This window comes from Anser cygnoides, chromosome 14, assembly GCF_040182565.1.
Source record: "Anser cygnoides isolate HZ-2024a breed goose chromosome 14, Taihu_goose_T2T_genome, whole genome shotgun sequence".
Classification (NCBI taxonomy): Eukaryota; Metazoa; Chordata; class Aves; order Anseriformes; family Anatidae; genus Anser; species Anser cygnoides.
In genome coordinates, this window is record NC_089886.1 from 11,473,382 (window position 1) to 11,488,840 (window position 15,459).

At 53.0% G+C, this 15,459-nt stretch overlaps 1 protein-coding gene across 4 annotated transcripts in view; it reads left to right on the forward strand.

Annotated features, from left to right (window-relative positions):
• Positions 1-13,030: 13,030 nt before the first annotated feature.
• Positions 13,031-15,459, forward strand: part of NRG2 (neuregulin 2) — a 175,527-nt gene continuing 173,098 nt past the window's right edge. For all 4 annotated transcript variants that reach the window (XM_067005494.1, XM_067005492.1, XM_067005493.1 and 1 more), the window contains exon 1: positions 13,031-13,512. In XM_067005494.1, the coding sequence (XP_066861595.1) occupies positions 13,080-13,512 (433 nt within the window). In that variant the 5' untranslated portion in view covers positions 13,031-13,079. The remainder of the gene's footprint in view (positions 13,513-15,459) is intronic.

A 15,459-nucleotide genomic window follows, 5' to 3' on the forward strand; every position in this document is an offset into this window, starting at 1 on the left:
TGAGGAGAGTCTATGAGACGGAATGGTCTTTCACAGAGCCTGAGGGCTGATGGCCTGGAGACTGGGGGCTGCAGAAGCAGGGAGCCAAAAAATGCACCCTAGTGCCGAAAGGTGTGATGTGGCAGTGGCTCTTCAGCAGCAGGCTCCCCCCTGCCTCCTCCACACTGAGTGGTGTGAGACCCTCTGAAGCTGGAGCTGCTTATAAATGTCATGGATACCTATGTACATATCTAACAAACAGAACATTTTAAAGGCGCTATGAGCCGAGGCCACACAGGCAAGTGATCAGAATTATTGACGTGCAAAATTTGGGTACCAAGGCATGGACCAAAACATCTGATTGGGAAGGCTAGGAAGAAAAAGAAAGGCTAATCTGTTTATATTTTGTTTCCATTCATCATTCCTGCTTGTGTGGGTGGACAAGGAGAGAATGAGTTTCCTGGGGAGGGCAGCAAATAAAAGAGGCACTCATTTTCTCAAAAGATGACTGGCTTTTTTCTTCCTTGCTCCTAGGTTAATACGATATAAAGGGGGCTAGAGAGAACCCTAGTAGATTTTCTCCCATGTGCAAGAAACCACTTAGCTCTTGACTTTTGTTGGGTCTTTGTCCCTTTGATTGCCATGTGCCAAGAGAGAAAAGGCTTTCCATGATGGGTTTTATCCCTCTAGTGAAAGTACTGCTTTGTCTCCAAACAGTGAATGTGCCCAACTTCTTTTCATTGGACTCTTGAGCATCTTGCAAAAAGACAGTAGGACAATGCTCACACAGCTAGGGGAAGGCTCTCTGCAGAGGAGAGAGCTGGATTAGGCCTCCGGACTGTTTTGCCCTCTGGGAGAGGCAGCACTGGTGCCTACAGCTGCATCACTCAGTTCTGCACTCCCCTACTGGCAGTGGCCAGTGGGGTGACATTGATAGGCAGGGGATACAGGAACACAGTGAGACGGGGTTGGCCAAGGAAACCCTCCCAGACCATGACAGCTCTGGTGGTGGAGAACTGAAGTGAATCTTGGCTTCCTTTGGGCAGACATGCTGCTCACGGGAGCCTTTGACAAGCCAGTTGAATAGGAGATTTTGGAGGCCTACCTCTATCCCAGTCCTCGTCTACCTGAGAGAAATGCCTGATGTGGTCCTGTTTTGTCAGTCTCCAGATTGGCGTTTCAGATTGGGTCTTGGGCTTTGCTTTTTCCACAGAATTTCTGAGTTCATCATTTATCATCCGCCCTTCTTGTTTCACCCACATCTGTGGCAGTGTCTCCCGTGGTGAGACACTTTGTGAAGCATCCAGGAAGATGAGCAAGAGATAGACAGTGTGTACATGGAGACCATACAGCTCCGTGAGTCCCAACCCCATACAGCAGTGGAGTTGTCAGAGGGCTCTGCTGCATGAAGCAGTCAACATAACACTATAAAAGAGGGCTGGAATCTGGTCACTTCTCATAGAAGGAGAAAGGCTCTTACTCCTCTGAAGCCTTGCCATTGAGGAACAGGGTCAGTACCCTCTAGGCTGAGGAAGAGCTGGGCAAGACTTCAAGGGAGACAACTGGACCGACAGACCCTGTGCCCAGCAGTAACGCCTAGAAGAAGCTGTGGGTGATTGTTGTGGGTGACTCCCTGCTGCAGGGTATGGAGGCACCTCTCTGCTGTCCTGACCTCTTGTCTAGAGAGGTTTGTTGCCTGCCGTGGTTTTGGGTAAGAGTTGTCATGGAAAGACTGCCAAAGCTTGTCCATGAGTCAGACTGTTACCCTCTGCTGCTTTTCCATGTGGGTGCTAATGACACCAATGGTAAATTAGAAACCGTCAAACAGGACTTTAGAGTTCTGGCATGATGGGCCTGGGATCCCATGTTATTTTTTCCTCAATATGCTTTCCTCAATATGTTGCCTCACTGGAGGGAAATGAGTGCAGGACATGACTATGGAGGATCCTCTTTCATCCCTCCTGGGAAACCTGTAGGCTCGATCACCTGCCTGCAATGCTTGTATAGCAATGCACGTAGCATGGGGAATAAACAAGACAAAATGGAGATCAGTGTGCGGTTACAAGGCTATGATCTCATCACAGTTACCGAAACATGGTGGGATAGCTCACATGACTGGAATGCTGTCATGGAGGGCTCCGTGCTTTTTAGGAAAGACTAGCCAGGAAGGCGAGGTGATAGAGTTGCACTTTATGTGAGAGAGCAACTGGAATGCATCAAGCTCTGCCTAGGGGTGGATGAAGAGCAAGTTGAGAGCTTATGGGAAAGGATTAACGGGCAGGCTATCGTGGTTGATACTATTGTGGGAGTTTGCTACAGGCCACCTGATCAGGAACAGAAAGTAGAGGAAGCCTTCTACAGACAGTTGGAAGTAGTCTCACAATCACAAGCCCTGATTCTCATGGGGGTCTTCAACCACCCTGACATCTGCTGGAAAGACCATACAGCTAGACACAAAGAGTCCAGCAGGTTCCTGCAGAGCATTGCTGATGTTTTTTGATGCAGGTGGTTGAGGAGCCTACAAGGAGAGGTGTGCTGCTGGACCTTGTATTAACAGACAAAGAAGGGCTGCAGTGACCATGATATGGTGGAGTTCAGGATCTTACAAGGAGGAAGTAGAGCAAAAAGTAGGATCACAACCCTGGACTTCAGGAGAGCAAACTTCAGCCTCTTCAGGGTCCTACTTGGAGGAATCCTATAGGTTAGGACCCTGGAAGGAAAGGTGGTCCAGGAGAGCTGGTCAATATTCAAGCATCATTTTCTCCAAGCTCAAAATTGAGGTATCCATATGAGCAAGAAGGCAAGCAAAGGGGGCAGGAGACCTGCATGGGTGAACAAGGAGCTCTTGGCAAAACTCAGACAGAAGAAGGACGTATACAGCAAGTGGAAAAATAGGTAGGCCACTGTGGAGGAATATAGCAACATTGTCAGAGTATGCAGGAATGCAACGAGGAAGTCCAAGGCCCATTTGGAACTAAATCTGGCAAGGGATTTCAAGGACAACAAGATGGTCTTCTTCAAATATATCAATAGGGAAAAGAAGATTATGGAAAATGTGGGCCCACTGCTGAATGGGGTGAGTGCCCTTGTGATGAAGGATACAGAGAAGGCAGATTTGCTGACTGCCTTTTTTGTTTCAGCCTTCACTGTTAATACCAGCCCTCAGGAATCTCAGACCCTAGAGACAAGAGAGGAAGTCTGGAGAAAGGAGAACTTTCCCTTGGTTGAAGAGGATCATGTTAGAGATCATTTAGGCAAACTTGATACCCACAAATCCACGGGACCTGATAGGATACACCCATGAGTGCTGAGGGAGCTGGTAGATGTTATTGCTAGCCCACTCTCCATCATCTTTGAAAGGTCATGGAGAACAGGAGAGGTGCTTGAGGACTGGAAGAAAGCCAATGTCACTCCAGTTTTCAAAAAGGGCAAGAAGGAGGACCCGGGAAACTGCAGGCCAATCAGTCTCACTTCCATCCCTGGAAAAGTGATGGAGTCACCCATCCTGGAGGTCGTCTCCAAGCACATGGAGGAGAAGAATGTGATTGGTAGTAGTCAGCATGGATTCACCAAGCAGAAATCACACTTAACCAACCTGATAGCCTTCTGTGGTGGGATGACTGGCTGGGTAGATGAGGGGAGAGCAGTGGATATTGTCTACCTTGACTTCAGCAAGGCTTTCCACACTGTCTCCCATAACATCCTCATAGACAAGCTTTGGAAGTGTGGTCTGGATGAGTGGACAGTGAAGTGGGTTGAGAACTGGCTGCATGGCAGAGCTCAGAGGGTTGTGCTCAGAGGTGCAGTCTAGTTGGAGGCCTGTAGCTAGCGGTGTCCCCCAGCGGTCAGTACCAGGTCCAGTCTTGTTCAACTTGCATCGGTGACCTGGATGACGGAATAGAGTGCACCCTCAGCAAGTTTGAGGATGCCACCTCAAACTATTTGATACCCCAGAGGGCTGTGCTGCCATTCAGAGGGACCTGCACAGGCTGGAGAGCTGTGCAGAGAGGAATCTCATAAAGTTCAACAAAGGCAAGTGCAGGGTCCTGCACCTAGGGAGGAATAACCCCAAGCACCAGTACAGGCTGGGGGCTGACCTGCTGGAGAGCAGCTCTGGAGAGAGGGACCTGGGAGTCCTGGTGGACAGCAGGCTGACCATGAGACAGCAATGTGCCCTTGTGGCCAAGGCCAATGGTATTCTGGGGTGCTTTAGGAAGAGTGTTGCCAGCAGGTCGAGGGAGGTGATCCTCTCCCTCTATTCAGCCCTGGTGAGGGCACACCTGGAGTATTGTGTCCAGTTCTGGGCTCCCCAGTACGAGTGGGACATAGAACTACTGGAGCAAGTCCAGAGGAGGGCTACTAAGATGATGAGAAGACTGGAGCACCTTTAGTATGAGGAGAGGCTGAGGGAGCTGAGCCTGCTTAGCTTGGAGAAGAGAAGCCTGAGAGGGGACCTTACCAATGTGTTTAGTGTGTCAAGACATTGGGGCCAGACTCTTTTCAGTGGTGCCCAGAAACAGGACAAGAAGCAATGGACATAAAGTGAAATACAGGAAGATCCATCTGAATATGAGAAAACACTTCTTTACTGTGAGGGTGACAGCGCACTGGAACAGGTTGCCCAGAGAAGCTGTGGATCCTTCTCTGGAGATGCTCAAAACCCACCTGGATGGGATTCTGTGCAACGTGCTCTAGGTGATCCTGCTCAGCAGGGGGATTGGACCAGTGATCTCCAGAGGTCCCTTCCAACCTCAGTGATTATGTGATTCTGTGATGCCAGGAATCTGGAATGTCCTGGCAAAGGGTTGGCTGCTGCCCTCCTACTGGCGCTCTCTGTGGACTACCTACCCCCTGTTGCTGTACTGCACCAAGCTGAACAAGCCAGCTTCTTGCAGATGAAAACCTGAGGTAGGAAAAAAAATGTTTGCAGTGCATTTGGTATTGGATATGTTTTAAACCTTTCTAGAACCCCTGACTGTTGCAGGGGAGATATGTCCCACAGTGAAGGAAAGCTATGTCCCCTTGACTGAGGTATGCGTGGGCATCTCCAGAGCCTGCTGTCTTCACACTATCAGGGCTTGTGGGGTCCTTGCCAGGCACCAGGACAGACCTGGTGATGGAGATGGTGGGTAGGGGGCAGGCTCGTGAATTGTTGGGACACACTTGTGATGCACATGTACATGCTTCTGAGCCTCATCTGGAGCAGGAAAAAGCTTAGCACAGCCCCGTGCTGGCTAACACAAGCCCATACGGAGGACCCTGGGTTGGAAAAGCCTTGCAGGATCTGTTCCTCATTATACCAGAAGACAACTTTCTTTGACAGGACTTTGACAGGGTCTGCTGGAATGTGTTTTCAACTAATGTGGAAGATGCTGGGGATTTGAAGACTGCCTGCCTATGCTGTTGGGGGTCACTGTTACCTGGCAGAAGAGCCACAGGTTCCCCAAGGCAGGGAGGGTTTTTGTCCCTGAGATGCTGAGCTCTGTGGTATCTGTAGCTGGACGGGACTCTTCATGCCAGGAGCTCTCTTTGCAGAGGGAGACAGAGACCAGAGTAGTGATTTGCTTTACAGGCATCACTGGGAAACCACAGGGGCAAAATTAAAAAAAAAAGTGAATGAAAACCTGCCCCCTTCAGCAGTTGTTTGAGGGGTAGAGGCCTTTGAGGATGCTGCTGAGCCCTTGGGATCCTCCAGACAGGGTGGAACCTGGGCTGAGCTCAGATGCTCCCTCTCTCTTGTAGGGTGGCCAATGTGATTTTTTATTTATTTTTTTATTATTTTTTTTTTCAGCGGGAAGGTAGGGGACAGATGGCCTTTGCTGCAATTAAAGCAGATGGGGAATGAAACAGTTGTTTTCTGAAACAGTGGGTCTTCACAAGGGATGCCAGCTTGTGCCTGAATGCAGAATGAACTGAGTTTACTGGCTGACAAGGGGAAAATATGAAAGATGAATAAATAAAAACCCAGTCGGGAAGGAGTTTGAGTGGGTTAAAGACACCAACATTCAAGAGCAGTTGCATTGAGATGGTTTGGTGCAGAAAAGTCTGGCTGTTGGTTGATAATAAACACAGAACCTCTTTACTAACAGGTGCAGCGGATGTTGCAGAAGACAGAGGAAACTGGGAAGTATTTTAAATTTGCCACTGTTTTGACCATCATTAAACGAGGTGAAAATCTGAAAATACATGTCGGCCTTGAGACTAAGCAGGGATGGTGTCAGCTAACAACCATGGTGATAAAGCTGGAAAAAAAAAATGTTTCTGAGTCAAAAGGAGTAGCAGAAGAGGCCAAAAAGATGTGATAGCTGCTGAGGCAGGTGGGAGTCCCTACCCTGAGGAACAGACACAGGAGATGCAGAACATGCATTTAACAGCAAAGGGTGAGATTTAAAAAGTACTATCTGGCAAACATGCTTTGGACCCAAAATATTTTTGTCATCTCCCCTCTCTCCCCTCCCCATGCAGGTAAAACCAATGCAAGTCCCTGATCAAGGCACAACCCTTGTGCTTCAGCACTTCAGCTTTTCTGAGCTCTTTCTAGAAAGCTTTAAAAAGATCACTGAAAGCTTTGAAAAGAGCATTGGTTCAGCACAACCTGGCCTGCTTATAGAAACTTGCCCCCAAACTGCTGTCAGGGATCAACATTTCTCTCCTGGGCTCACCCAGTAATGTGAACTTGGTCGTGGGAGAGAAAGCCAACCCACTGCAACGTTGGCATGCATAATTTATTATTCTCCCTGCTTCTTTTCTTTGTTTAACAACCTAGCCTTGTGGGACCTCTCTGGTTTCGAATCTGCACCAATTACCTGAGGAGGTCATACAGTGTGCCAAGGACTCCAAACTGGGATTTGTTGGTATTATGCTTGATGGTCAGGCTGCCATTCAGCAAGATGCAGAAGGGCTGGAGAAACAGGCCACTGGAGCCCTCACCAAATGCAGCATGGACAAGTTCAAATGGCACATCTAGGACAGGCTAACTTCTTGCACTGTGCAGGCTGGGGACCCATGAGCAACACCACTCTAGAGCAGTCTGTTCAGGTGGCTTTGTCATGCACAGAGACTCTTGAAGCAGGATATACAGACCCCAAAAGTAGAAAATACTATTGTATTGATTATGAAGCACCAAAAAAGAGCTAAGATTTCTCTATTGGGTGAACAGTGAATAGTCTATTGTGTGAAGGTGGAAAGGTGTTTGAAGCAGGGGCTGCAGACTGCTGCAAGGCATTCCTGATGGGTCCAGCTGGCTCTGCAGAGAACCCACTGCAGGACGGAGCTGAGCCCGACAGTGATGCTGGTGGTGCTTCTCTGAGAACACAGTCAAGAAAAAGCAAAGCGTGCACAGCAGTGTGTAGTGAGGAAAAAGTGAGAAACAGCCCCATGAGCACCAAGTTCAGAGAAGAAGGAGCAGGAGGAGGTGCTCCCAGCGGTGCAGCTGTCTGCCCTGAAGCCCATGGAGAGGCCACGGTGGAGCAGGGACCAGCGTGAGGAGGAAGAAGTGGAAGAGAGGGGCAGCTGCAGACTGACTGTAACCCCCATTCCCCATTCTCCCATGCTGCTTGGGGTGGGAGGATGTAGAACAGTTGGGAGTGTAGGACTGCAGAGAAAGACTCAGGGGTTCTGGTGGATGAAAAGGTCAACATGAACTGGCAGTGCACGCTTGCAACCCAGAAGGCCAACTGCACCCTGGGCTGCATCAACAAAGGAGTGGTCAGCAGGTCAAGGGAGATGATTGTCCCCATCTGCTCTGCCCTTGTGAGGCCCCACCTGGAGTTCTGCGTCCAGATCCGGAGCCCCCAGCACAAGAAGAATGTGGGGCTGTTAGAACGGGTCCAGAGCAGGGCCACGAAGATGATCAAAGGGCTGGAGCACCTCTCCTGCGAAGAAAGGCTGAGAGAGCTGGGGCTGTTCAGCCTACAGAAGAGAAGGCTCCAGGGAGACCTCATTGCAACCTTTCAGTACTTAAAGGGGGCTTATAAAAAAGATGGAGGGCAACTCTTTGCTCAGTCAGATATTGACAGGACAAGGGGAAATGGTTTTAAACTACAAGAGGGGAGATTTAGATTAGAGGTTAGGAGGCAGTTTTTCACTCAGAGGGTGGTGAGGCACTGGAACAGATTGCCCGGAGAGGTTGTGGATGCCCCATCCCTGGAGGTGTTCAAGACCAGGTTAGATGAGGCCCTGAGCAACCTGATCTAGTGGGTGGCATCCTTTCCTATGACGGGGGCGTTGGAACTAGATGATCTTTGAGGTCCCTTCCAACCCGAGCCATTCCATGAGTCTATGATCGTGGTCAGGATGCCGCATACATGCTACAGCCCAGAGGCGGGGAAAGACAGAGTACTGCCTACGCCATCAGGCAGCACAAGGCCTTGAAAGAAGATACTAGAAAATGATGTGACTCAGTCTGTCTCACCAGCCCATGGGCGCGCTGGAAGGAAGCCATCACTCTCTAGCTGTGCAGCTTTCTACCAGCTGAATCACACCACCTCCCGCCTCCCTTTGCTGCCCTCAGTGCATGATGGCCAGCCTTGTCCCTGCACACTCTGGGCTGTGTCCTTGTGCATCCTTTACATTCCTCTGGGAGAAAGGCAGCCCAGCCCTAGGTGGAGAATTAGGACCTTTTCCTGCCAGCCATCCCTTTGGGCACCCACAATGAACTGATGGGTGATTTGCAGATGAGGATCAGCCATCTGACACCAGCAAACTGAAGGAGTCCTTTGGTCCCTCGCAGGTCTCCAAACCAATCTCTAACAGGGCCCTTGGCTCCACAAAAACCGCTGTATGGTCGGGGTGCCACAAGTGGGGTGAGGGAAGGGACCCTTCCTCTCTGTGTGGCATTTGTAAATCCCTGCTGGACGCTGTCTCCAGCCTGGGGCTTTCCAGCACTAGAAAGGTGCTGTCAGACAGGTACAAGTGCAGCGGAGGTCACGGGCTGAAGACCAAGAGGCAGGAGAAGGGTCTCAGAGGGCTAGGTATGCTCAGCCTGGAAAAGAAGAGGGAAATGGGAGATGAAGGTGGTGGCTGCAGCCAGTGGGACAGAGGGGCAGAGCCAGGTTCCTCTTGGACCAAGGAGGGGTGAGAAGTAAAAACTGGACTGCAGGAAATTTCCATTAAAGATAAGAAGAAGTTTTTTCACACTGAAGATTGCCAAAACTGGAGCAGGTCCATCAGGGAGGTTGTGAGATTTACGTCTTTGGAGACAGAGAAGCCTGAGCTAGGCATGATCCTGAGCAGCCTGCTCCAGCTGTCCATGCTAGAGCAAATGCTTGGGCCACAGACCTCCTGAGGTCCCTGCCAACCTTAGCAATCCCATTATCATGTGAACGAGGGTCCAGTATTTGCAAGGCAATTAAAGAGAGAAATATATATATATATAATTTAGGCTTCATTCTGTCAAAACCAGAGTTCAGATTGGTTTGGTGACTACACCTAGGGCCTTGCCTTCTTCATTTCACATGTCAAAATGCTCAGGGATCTATTGGTGTATAGAAGAGAATGATTTTCCAGAAGCAGCAGGGAAGGGGGAAGGAATTTGATCAAAATTTGATCAAAATTTGATCAAAATAATTTGATCTGAAATGATAACAGAATTGCAAGCATCTCTGGAGATGAAGGCTAATTGTCTCCAAAACAGCCAAGTTGAACAGTAGGAAAAATACTGCGAAAAGGACACATGCACAGTGCCCTTTTGTAAGGTCATGTGTCCTAGGCCCCAAAATGTTCCAGAGACAGAAAGACCTCACTTTTCACAATTGTCCTGGAGGGTTCACAGGTATCTTGTGCCGAATTTCTCTCAGCTGTAGAACCACTGGGGTCCCATTGGGATTTCAGCCTGCAAACAGGAAGGAGATGGGTTACAAACACAAATGCCTGGGTATTAAACCATATTTTCTGGTTAAGTGCAGGGTAGAGAAGGAGAGCTCTGGATCAAATTATGGCATCAGGTATTGCCTTTGCCCCTAGGCAAAGTCTGTGTTGCTGTCTCAACGAAACATTAGGGAATGGTGTATTTCCACAGAGATTTGTGCCAAAAGAAGAGAGAAGACAGGTGACTTCCCCACTCCTTCAAGCAGTTTGATGAAGCCAAAATCCCATCCTCCCTGCTATGGGAAACACTTCTTACCCCCTCTCCCTTCACCTGTATTCCTCTATTGTGCATGGTCACTTGCTGGCTGTGTCGCCAGACTGCATTTCCCCAGCACTGTGGCTTCGTGTTGTCTGGCTTTCCTGGTCACAGGACCTTTGCATGCAGATTCCTCCTGTGGTGGGGCGCGTGTTGGGCACTTGCAGCACATCTCTAATGCCGAGGCTGTCTATTGCATCCCCTCTTCCAACTGTGAAGTATCTCTACTGCTCTCTTAAATGGTTAATCTATTCTTTCATATACTTTTTCATGTACCTCCTGAAAGCGACAACAATTCATCTCAGCTGTTTTTAGAAGAACAACTTCTTGGTTGTCAGGTGCTAGCAGGACTGGAGGGTTTGCTCTCTATAGCTGCATGTGGGACACACAGGGGACCTTGGAGAGACTTCAGTGTTGCCTGAAACAGAGGGGTGTGAGGACCATGGTGAAGCCCTTGGCTTTTGCACTGCCACCAGTTGACCACTGCTCTGGGGGAGGGTGGATGGTGCAGAGCAGGTGGGTGGGCAGCCCCCTGCTCTATAGAGCTGGCTGCATTTACCGCATCTCTATGAGCAGGGAGGATCCAGACAGGGATTTGTTATAGTCATATATTTGACATATATATAATTTGACAATTTATTGTTGCCGAATTCACTGCCTGGGCACTTGGGAGAGAAACCAGGAATCTCCATTTGGGCGCTAAGTAATGCCTGTCCCTGGAGGTTTGCAGTCCCAGCAGGACTTTGCCACTGGCTTTGTTGTTCACCAAAAATATAGGGACAAAGCCCAGCCTGGTAGAACCAAACCTGAGGCCTCTGCAGCTTCATGCAACATCCCTCTGAACCTTAAACCAACCCATGGTCGCCCAAACATGGCAAAATAGAATGGTTTCAGAAACGTAAGAAAACAGAAAGCCACAGTTAGCAAAACAAAATGCACACACGAAATGCTCCCCAGCCCGTTCTGTGAATACACTGCGCTGCTTCTAATGCACCATGGTCCTGCAATGGCAGAGGTATTCAGACGGCTGTTTGCCTCCCAGGTGAGGGGGGAATGCAGGTGCCCCCATTGGCTGTGCAGAGCCACAGTCACTTCATGGCTGGAGAGCTAGCTGTGTGTGCTGGGGCTGTGCCATCACGTGCCTGTGGTGAGTCCACGCTGGCTTCAGCCCTGGGCAACACAAGGAAAAGCAGTGCTCTGTGTCTCTACCTGGGTGCAGCAGCTCCCTTTCATATTTTTCCAATTATTCTGGCTGCATTATATTAAATTGAGTGTAAACCCTCATCCTGCCATCTGTGCTCCACTTCTCTCACTGCTGCGCTCAAAGACCTGTCTCACCATCTTTCAGGGTGTGCTGGGTGTTTCCTTGAGGTTGTAAAGCCACTGGGGCAGGGGCTGTGCCTTTCCCCTGGGTCACCATTGCAGCACAGGCACGGCTGTGTATCCCTGCCACGAACTGTGTGCCCCAGCCCTTCGCCTGGGCTGAGCTCAGCCTTCCTGCCTCCGGGTCACCTCCATCATAACGGAACCATAGTGGCTCTCATTCAATGCAGAATCTACTGTGACAACAAATATGAAGTCCTCTGCTGCTAATTAATTATCTCAGATCCCTTCCACATTATAGTAGATGAGCAGCAAGGCTTTAGGAGTATAGATATTCTAGGATCAGCTTTGAAAATAAACCCAAATAAGCCATTTTCTGGAGATTAAACTGACTCCTCCTGGAAACCACTGCAGGGGAAGAGCACTTGTTTATTAAAAAGCGACAGCAGGGATCAGGACATGAAAGGAGGCTTTGTCTCCTTTGCTATTACCTTACTCCATTTGTCTGTATTTTAATGCTTTTTATTCTGGTGTGCAGGGAATCTCAGGCAAAAATCTCCCACCTCCAAAAGCATCAGGCACAGAGAAACCCCTGCTCCCGGGCCCTGCACGTCAGGGAAGCCCGTGCCACCTGCAGCAACCCCCAGATGAGCGCCTCTTTGGTGACTCTGGGCTGGGGGCTGCGAACGCCTGGGGGCCTAGGGAGGGGCTTGCTCCGTGTCTGAGATGGAGGGAACGTCATTTGTCTTCTTCCCGGGGACCTCCAAGCCCTGCGGGAACAGAGTGCAGCTGGGTGCTGGGGACATCCCCAGGGGACTCCCCGTCATCTCCCCCCGAGGGCAGGGAATCACCGCGGGGCCCAGCTGCCCCGCGCCCCCCCCCCCCCTCCCCGAGATGCGGGGGTCTCCGGCGAGCGGGGGGAATGCCGCGGGCGGGGGGGGGCGGGGAGCAAGGAAGGAGCTGAGGGGCGGTGGGGAGTGGCCGGGAGAGCATCCCGGGGCGCGGGGGGCGCCGACTGCGGGAGCATCCGGGGCGGGAGTGGGGGGGGGAACGGGGGGGAAGGACCGGCAGAGGGAGCATGCCGGGGGGTGGGAGTTCCGGCTGCGAGAGCATTCGGGAGGGGGGCGCAGGGGCTTTCTGCGGTGAGGAGGACGGCTGCGGCGGGGGATCCAGCCGCCAGAGCATCCTGGGGGAGGAGGCCCGGTGGAAGCCGTGTCGCGGGAGGCGGGGGGCTCCGGGCTCGAGAGCATCCCGGGGGATCGGGGGGGGGGGGGGGGGGGGGGGAGGTTACCTCTGCAGCATCCCGGGAGGGTCCCCACCTCCCTCGCTCGGAGCGGGGCCGACTGCCGCCCCCCCCCCCCCCCCCCCCCCGCCCGCCCCCCCATAGCGCGGCACGGGGCGCGCCCGCCCGTCCTTCCCGGGAGGCACGGGGGCTTCGGCTCGCTGCGGGGCCCGGCTGGCGGCGGCTGGGCGCGCGGCGGGGGCCGCGGCAGCGCGGCTGCGGCTCGGCTCCACGCCTAGGGGCGCCGCGCCGGGAGGAGGGTCCGGGTCCGCGCCGCTCCGCCCCGCCGCGCCCGCCCGCCCGCCGCGCCGCAGCCCCGCAGCCCGGCCGCCGCCGCCGCAGGGCCGGCGGGAGCGAGCGGCAGCCGGCGGCATGAGGCGCGACCCGGCGCCCGGCTTCTCCATGCTGCTCTTCGGCGTCTCGCTCGCCTGCTACTCGCCCAGCCTCAAGTCGGTGCAGGACCAGGCGTACACGGCGGCCGTGGTGCTGGAGGGCAAGGTGCAGTCCGTGGCCCCCCCCCCCGCCGGCGGCGGCAATGACAGCCGCGGCGCCGCTGGCCCCGCCGGGGGGGTCCTGGTCAAGGTGCTCGACCTGTGGCCCCTCAACAGCGGCGGGCTGCAGCGGGAGCAGCTCATCAGCGTGGGCTCCAAGGCGCCCTGCTTCAAAGTGAAGCGCAACCACCGCTACATCTTCTTCCTGGAGCCCACGGAGGAGCCGCTCGTCTTCCGCACCGCCTTCGCCCCGCTCGACACCAGCGGCAAGAACCTCAAGCGGGACGTGGCGCGGATCCTCTGCGCGGACTGCGGTACGGGCCGCGGCGGGGGCGGCGGGGGCGGCGGGGGGCGCCGGGCCCGGGCGGCCGTGGGACGGCAGCGGGGCGGCGCCGGCGCAGCGAGTGCCCGGCGGGTACCGGCGGCCCGGGCAGCCGCCGCCGGCAGGACCGTGCCCCGCCCGGGCTGGGGGCTGCTCCGCCATCGCCCCCCCCACCCCGCGCCGGCCGGCACCGGGGCTCTGCCTGGCAGCGGGCCGGGGCGCTCTCCCGGGCCCGGCCCTGGGGTCCCGGTGCGGGCTGCGGCGGCCCCGCTCCCCCCCGTCCCCGGCTCGAGGTCCCGGCCTGCCCCGGCCGCCCCGGTCCCCGGGCGCCGCGCCAGCAGCGCAGCCCCGAGCCCCGGTGCGGGGCCCGTGCCCCGGCTCCTCTCGGCCCTTACCGGCGGCTTTGGCCGCGCGGTTCGGTCCGCCGAAGGCTTCTCTCTCGGCGCCTGCTGCCCCCCTCCCCGGGCACCCCGTCGGGTGCTGCTTTCCCCGGTTTTCCTCGGTAATCGCGGCCAGCCCCCGGCTGGGAGAGCCGTTACCGGCATGCGGTGGTGGCTCCGTTAACTCTGTGCGCACTGGTGCTGCCTGGTGCATTCCTCTCCCCAGACGTGTTTACTAACGCAGAGACGGGCCTTTCCCCGAGCTGGGCGAGGGGCCTGGAGCAGATGCTGGCTTCCCAGGTGTGCTGTGAGCGCCGGGAAGTTTTGCCTCCTTCAAAATAACGTTCTCATTTTCTGAACTATTTGTTTTTTCTTTGTTTGGTGCATTTAGATTTCTGCCTTTAATGTACCTGCTCGGTTCTTTGTATGTGCTGTGTACTGGTCCTTCAATGCCTTTCTAAATGCGGTTATGAAATTACTTCAGCAGGGGAGTGCCTGCCACAGCATTACTCGTGTCGTGCCCGATTTTCTCTGCTGTCCTCCGGCAGGGTGAATACCTGCGATGGGCTGGGGGCGGGGGACCAGGAGGAGACAATGACTGCATTTTCCCAGGGTTAGGATCTGAGCTTACAAAAATGCAAGGCTGGCCCTTAGTCCAGCTTTAGCGCTCAGATCCTGTGTCATAAAACCCCAACGGGGCCAGTGTGAAATGGAGCTCCAAGAGCCGTACTGTGCCATTAGAAACAAATTTGAGTCTCTCATGTTTGGTGGCTTGCAAGGATATACAGGGCCTGTCTCCAGGGAATTCTGGTTCTCCACTCAATGACAGAATGCTGCACTTGCCCATGGGGTTAATTGGCCGTTTGCCTCATTAGAGGCAAGGTGCTACACCGGTAATTCTTGGCTCCGTAATGAACATATGTGGGCTTTGTTGCTGTGTTATCAGAAAGGTGTTTCTGGAGCAAATACTTTGCCATTCTGGGCTGCTGACCCCAGATTTTGAAGGCCAGACCTGTCTCTATTTTTAGCTATCCAAAAGATAAATTTAGAAGATTGCATTTCCTGGGAGAAAGGTGGAACCCTGCACATGATAATATGTTGTTGAGGAAAATGGGCTAGGACGGCGTATGAGAAAACTAATTTGGAAGGCACTAATTTCATGTACATCTGTATGTGGGCCATCATGGACATAGAGGATTTAGTGAAATAGCTATTGTGAAGTTAAAAGAAAGATAAACGGGGAACTTCTCAGGTTTGCGGTCTCACAGTCAGGTGAAAGCACGACAAAAGGTACATGGCTTTTGTTTTTTTTTTTTAAAGCAGGAAGGGTTGCAAACTTGTGTATCTGTGAGCAGCAGGGTATGGCTTTAAGAGGAATGGAGGCTGCTCCGTTGCTTTCTGGATCAGGCCCAAATTGTTATCATGTAGGCTGATGTAACAACAAGTTAAAGGATGTCATTCTGCTGTGACACCTTCTTGGAGCTGATGCTTTTGTTTTTGTGTTTTTGATAGTCTGAATAGGCTCCCTGGCTAAGGGACTCTGCAGGTTGTCGAGAACA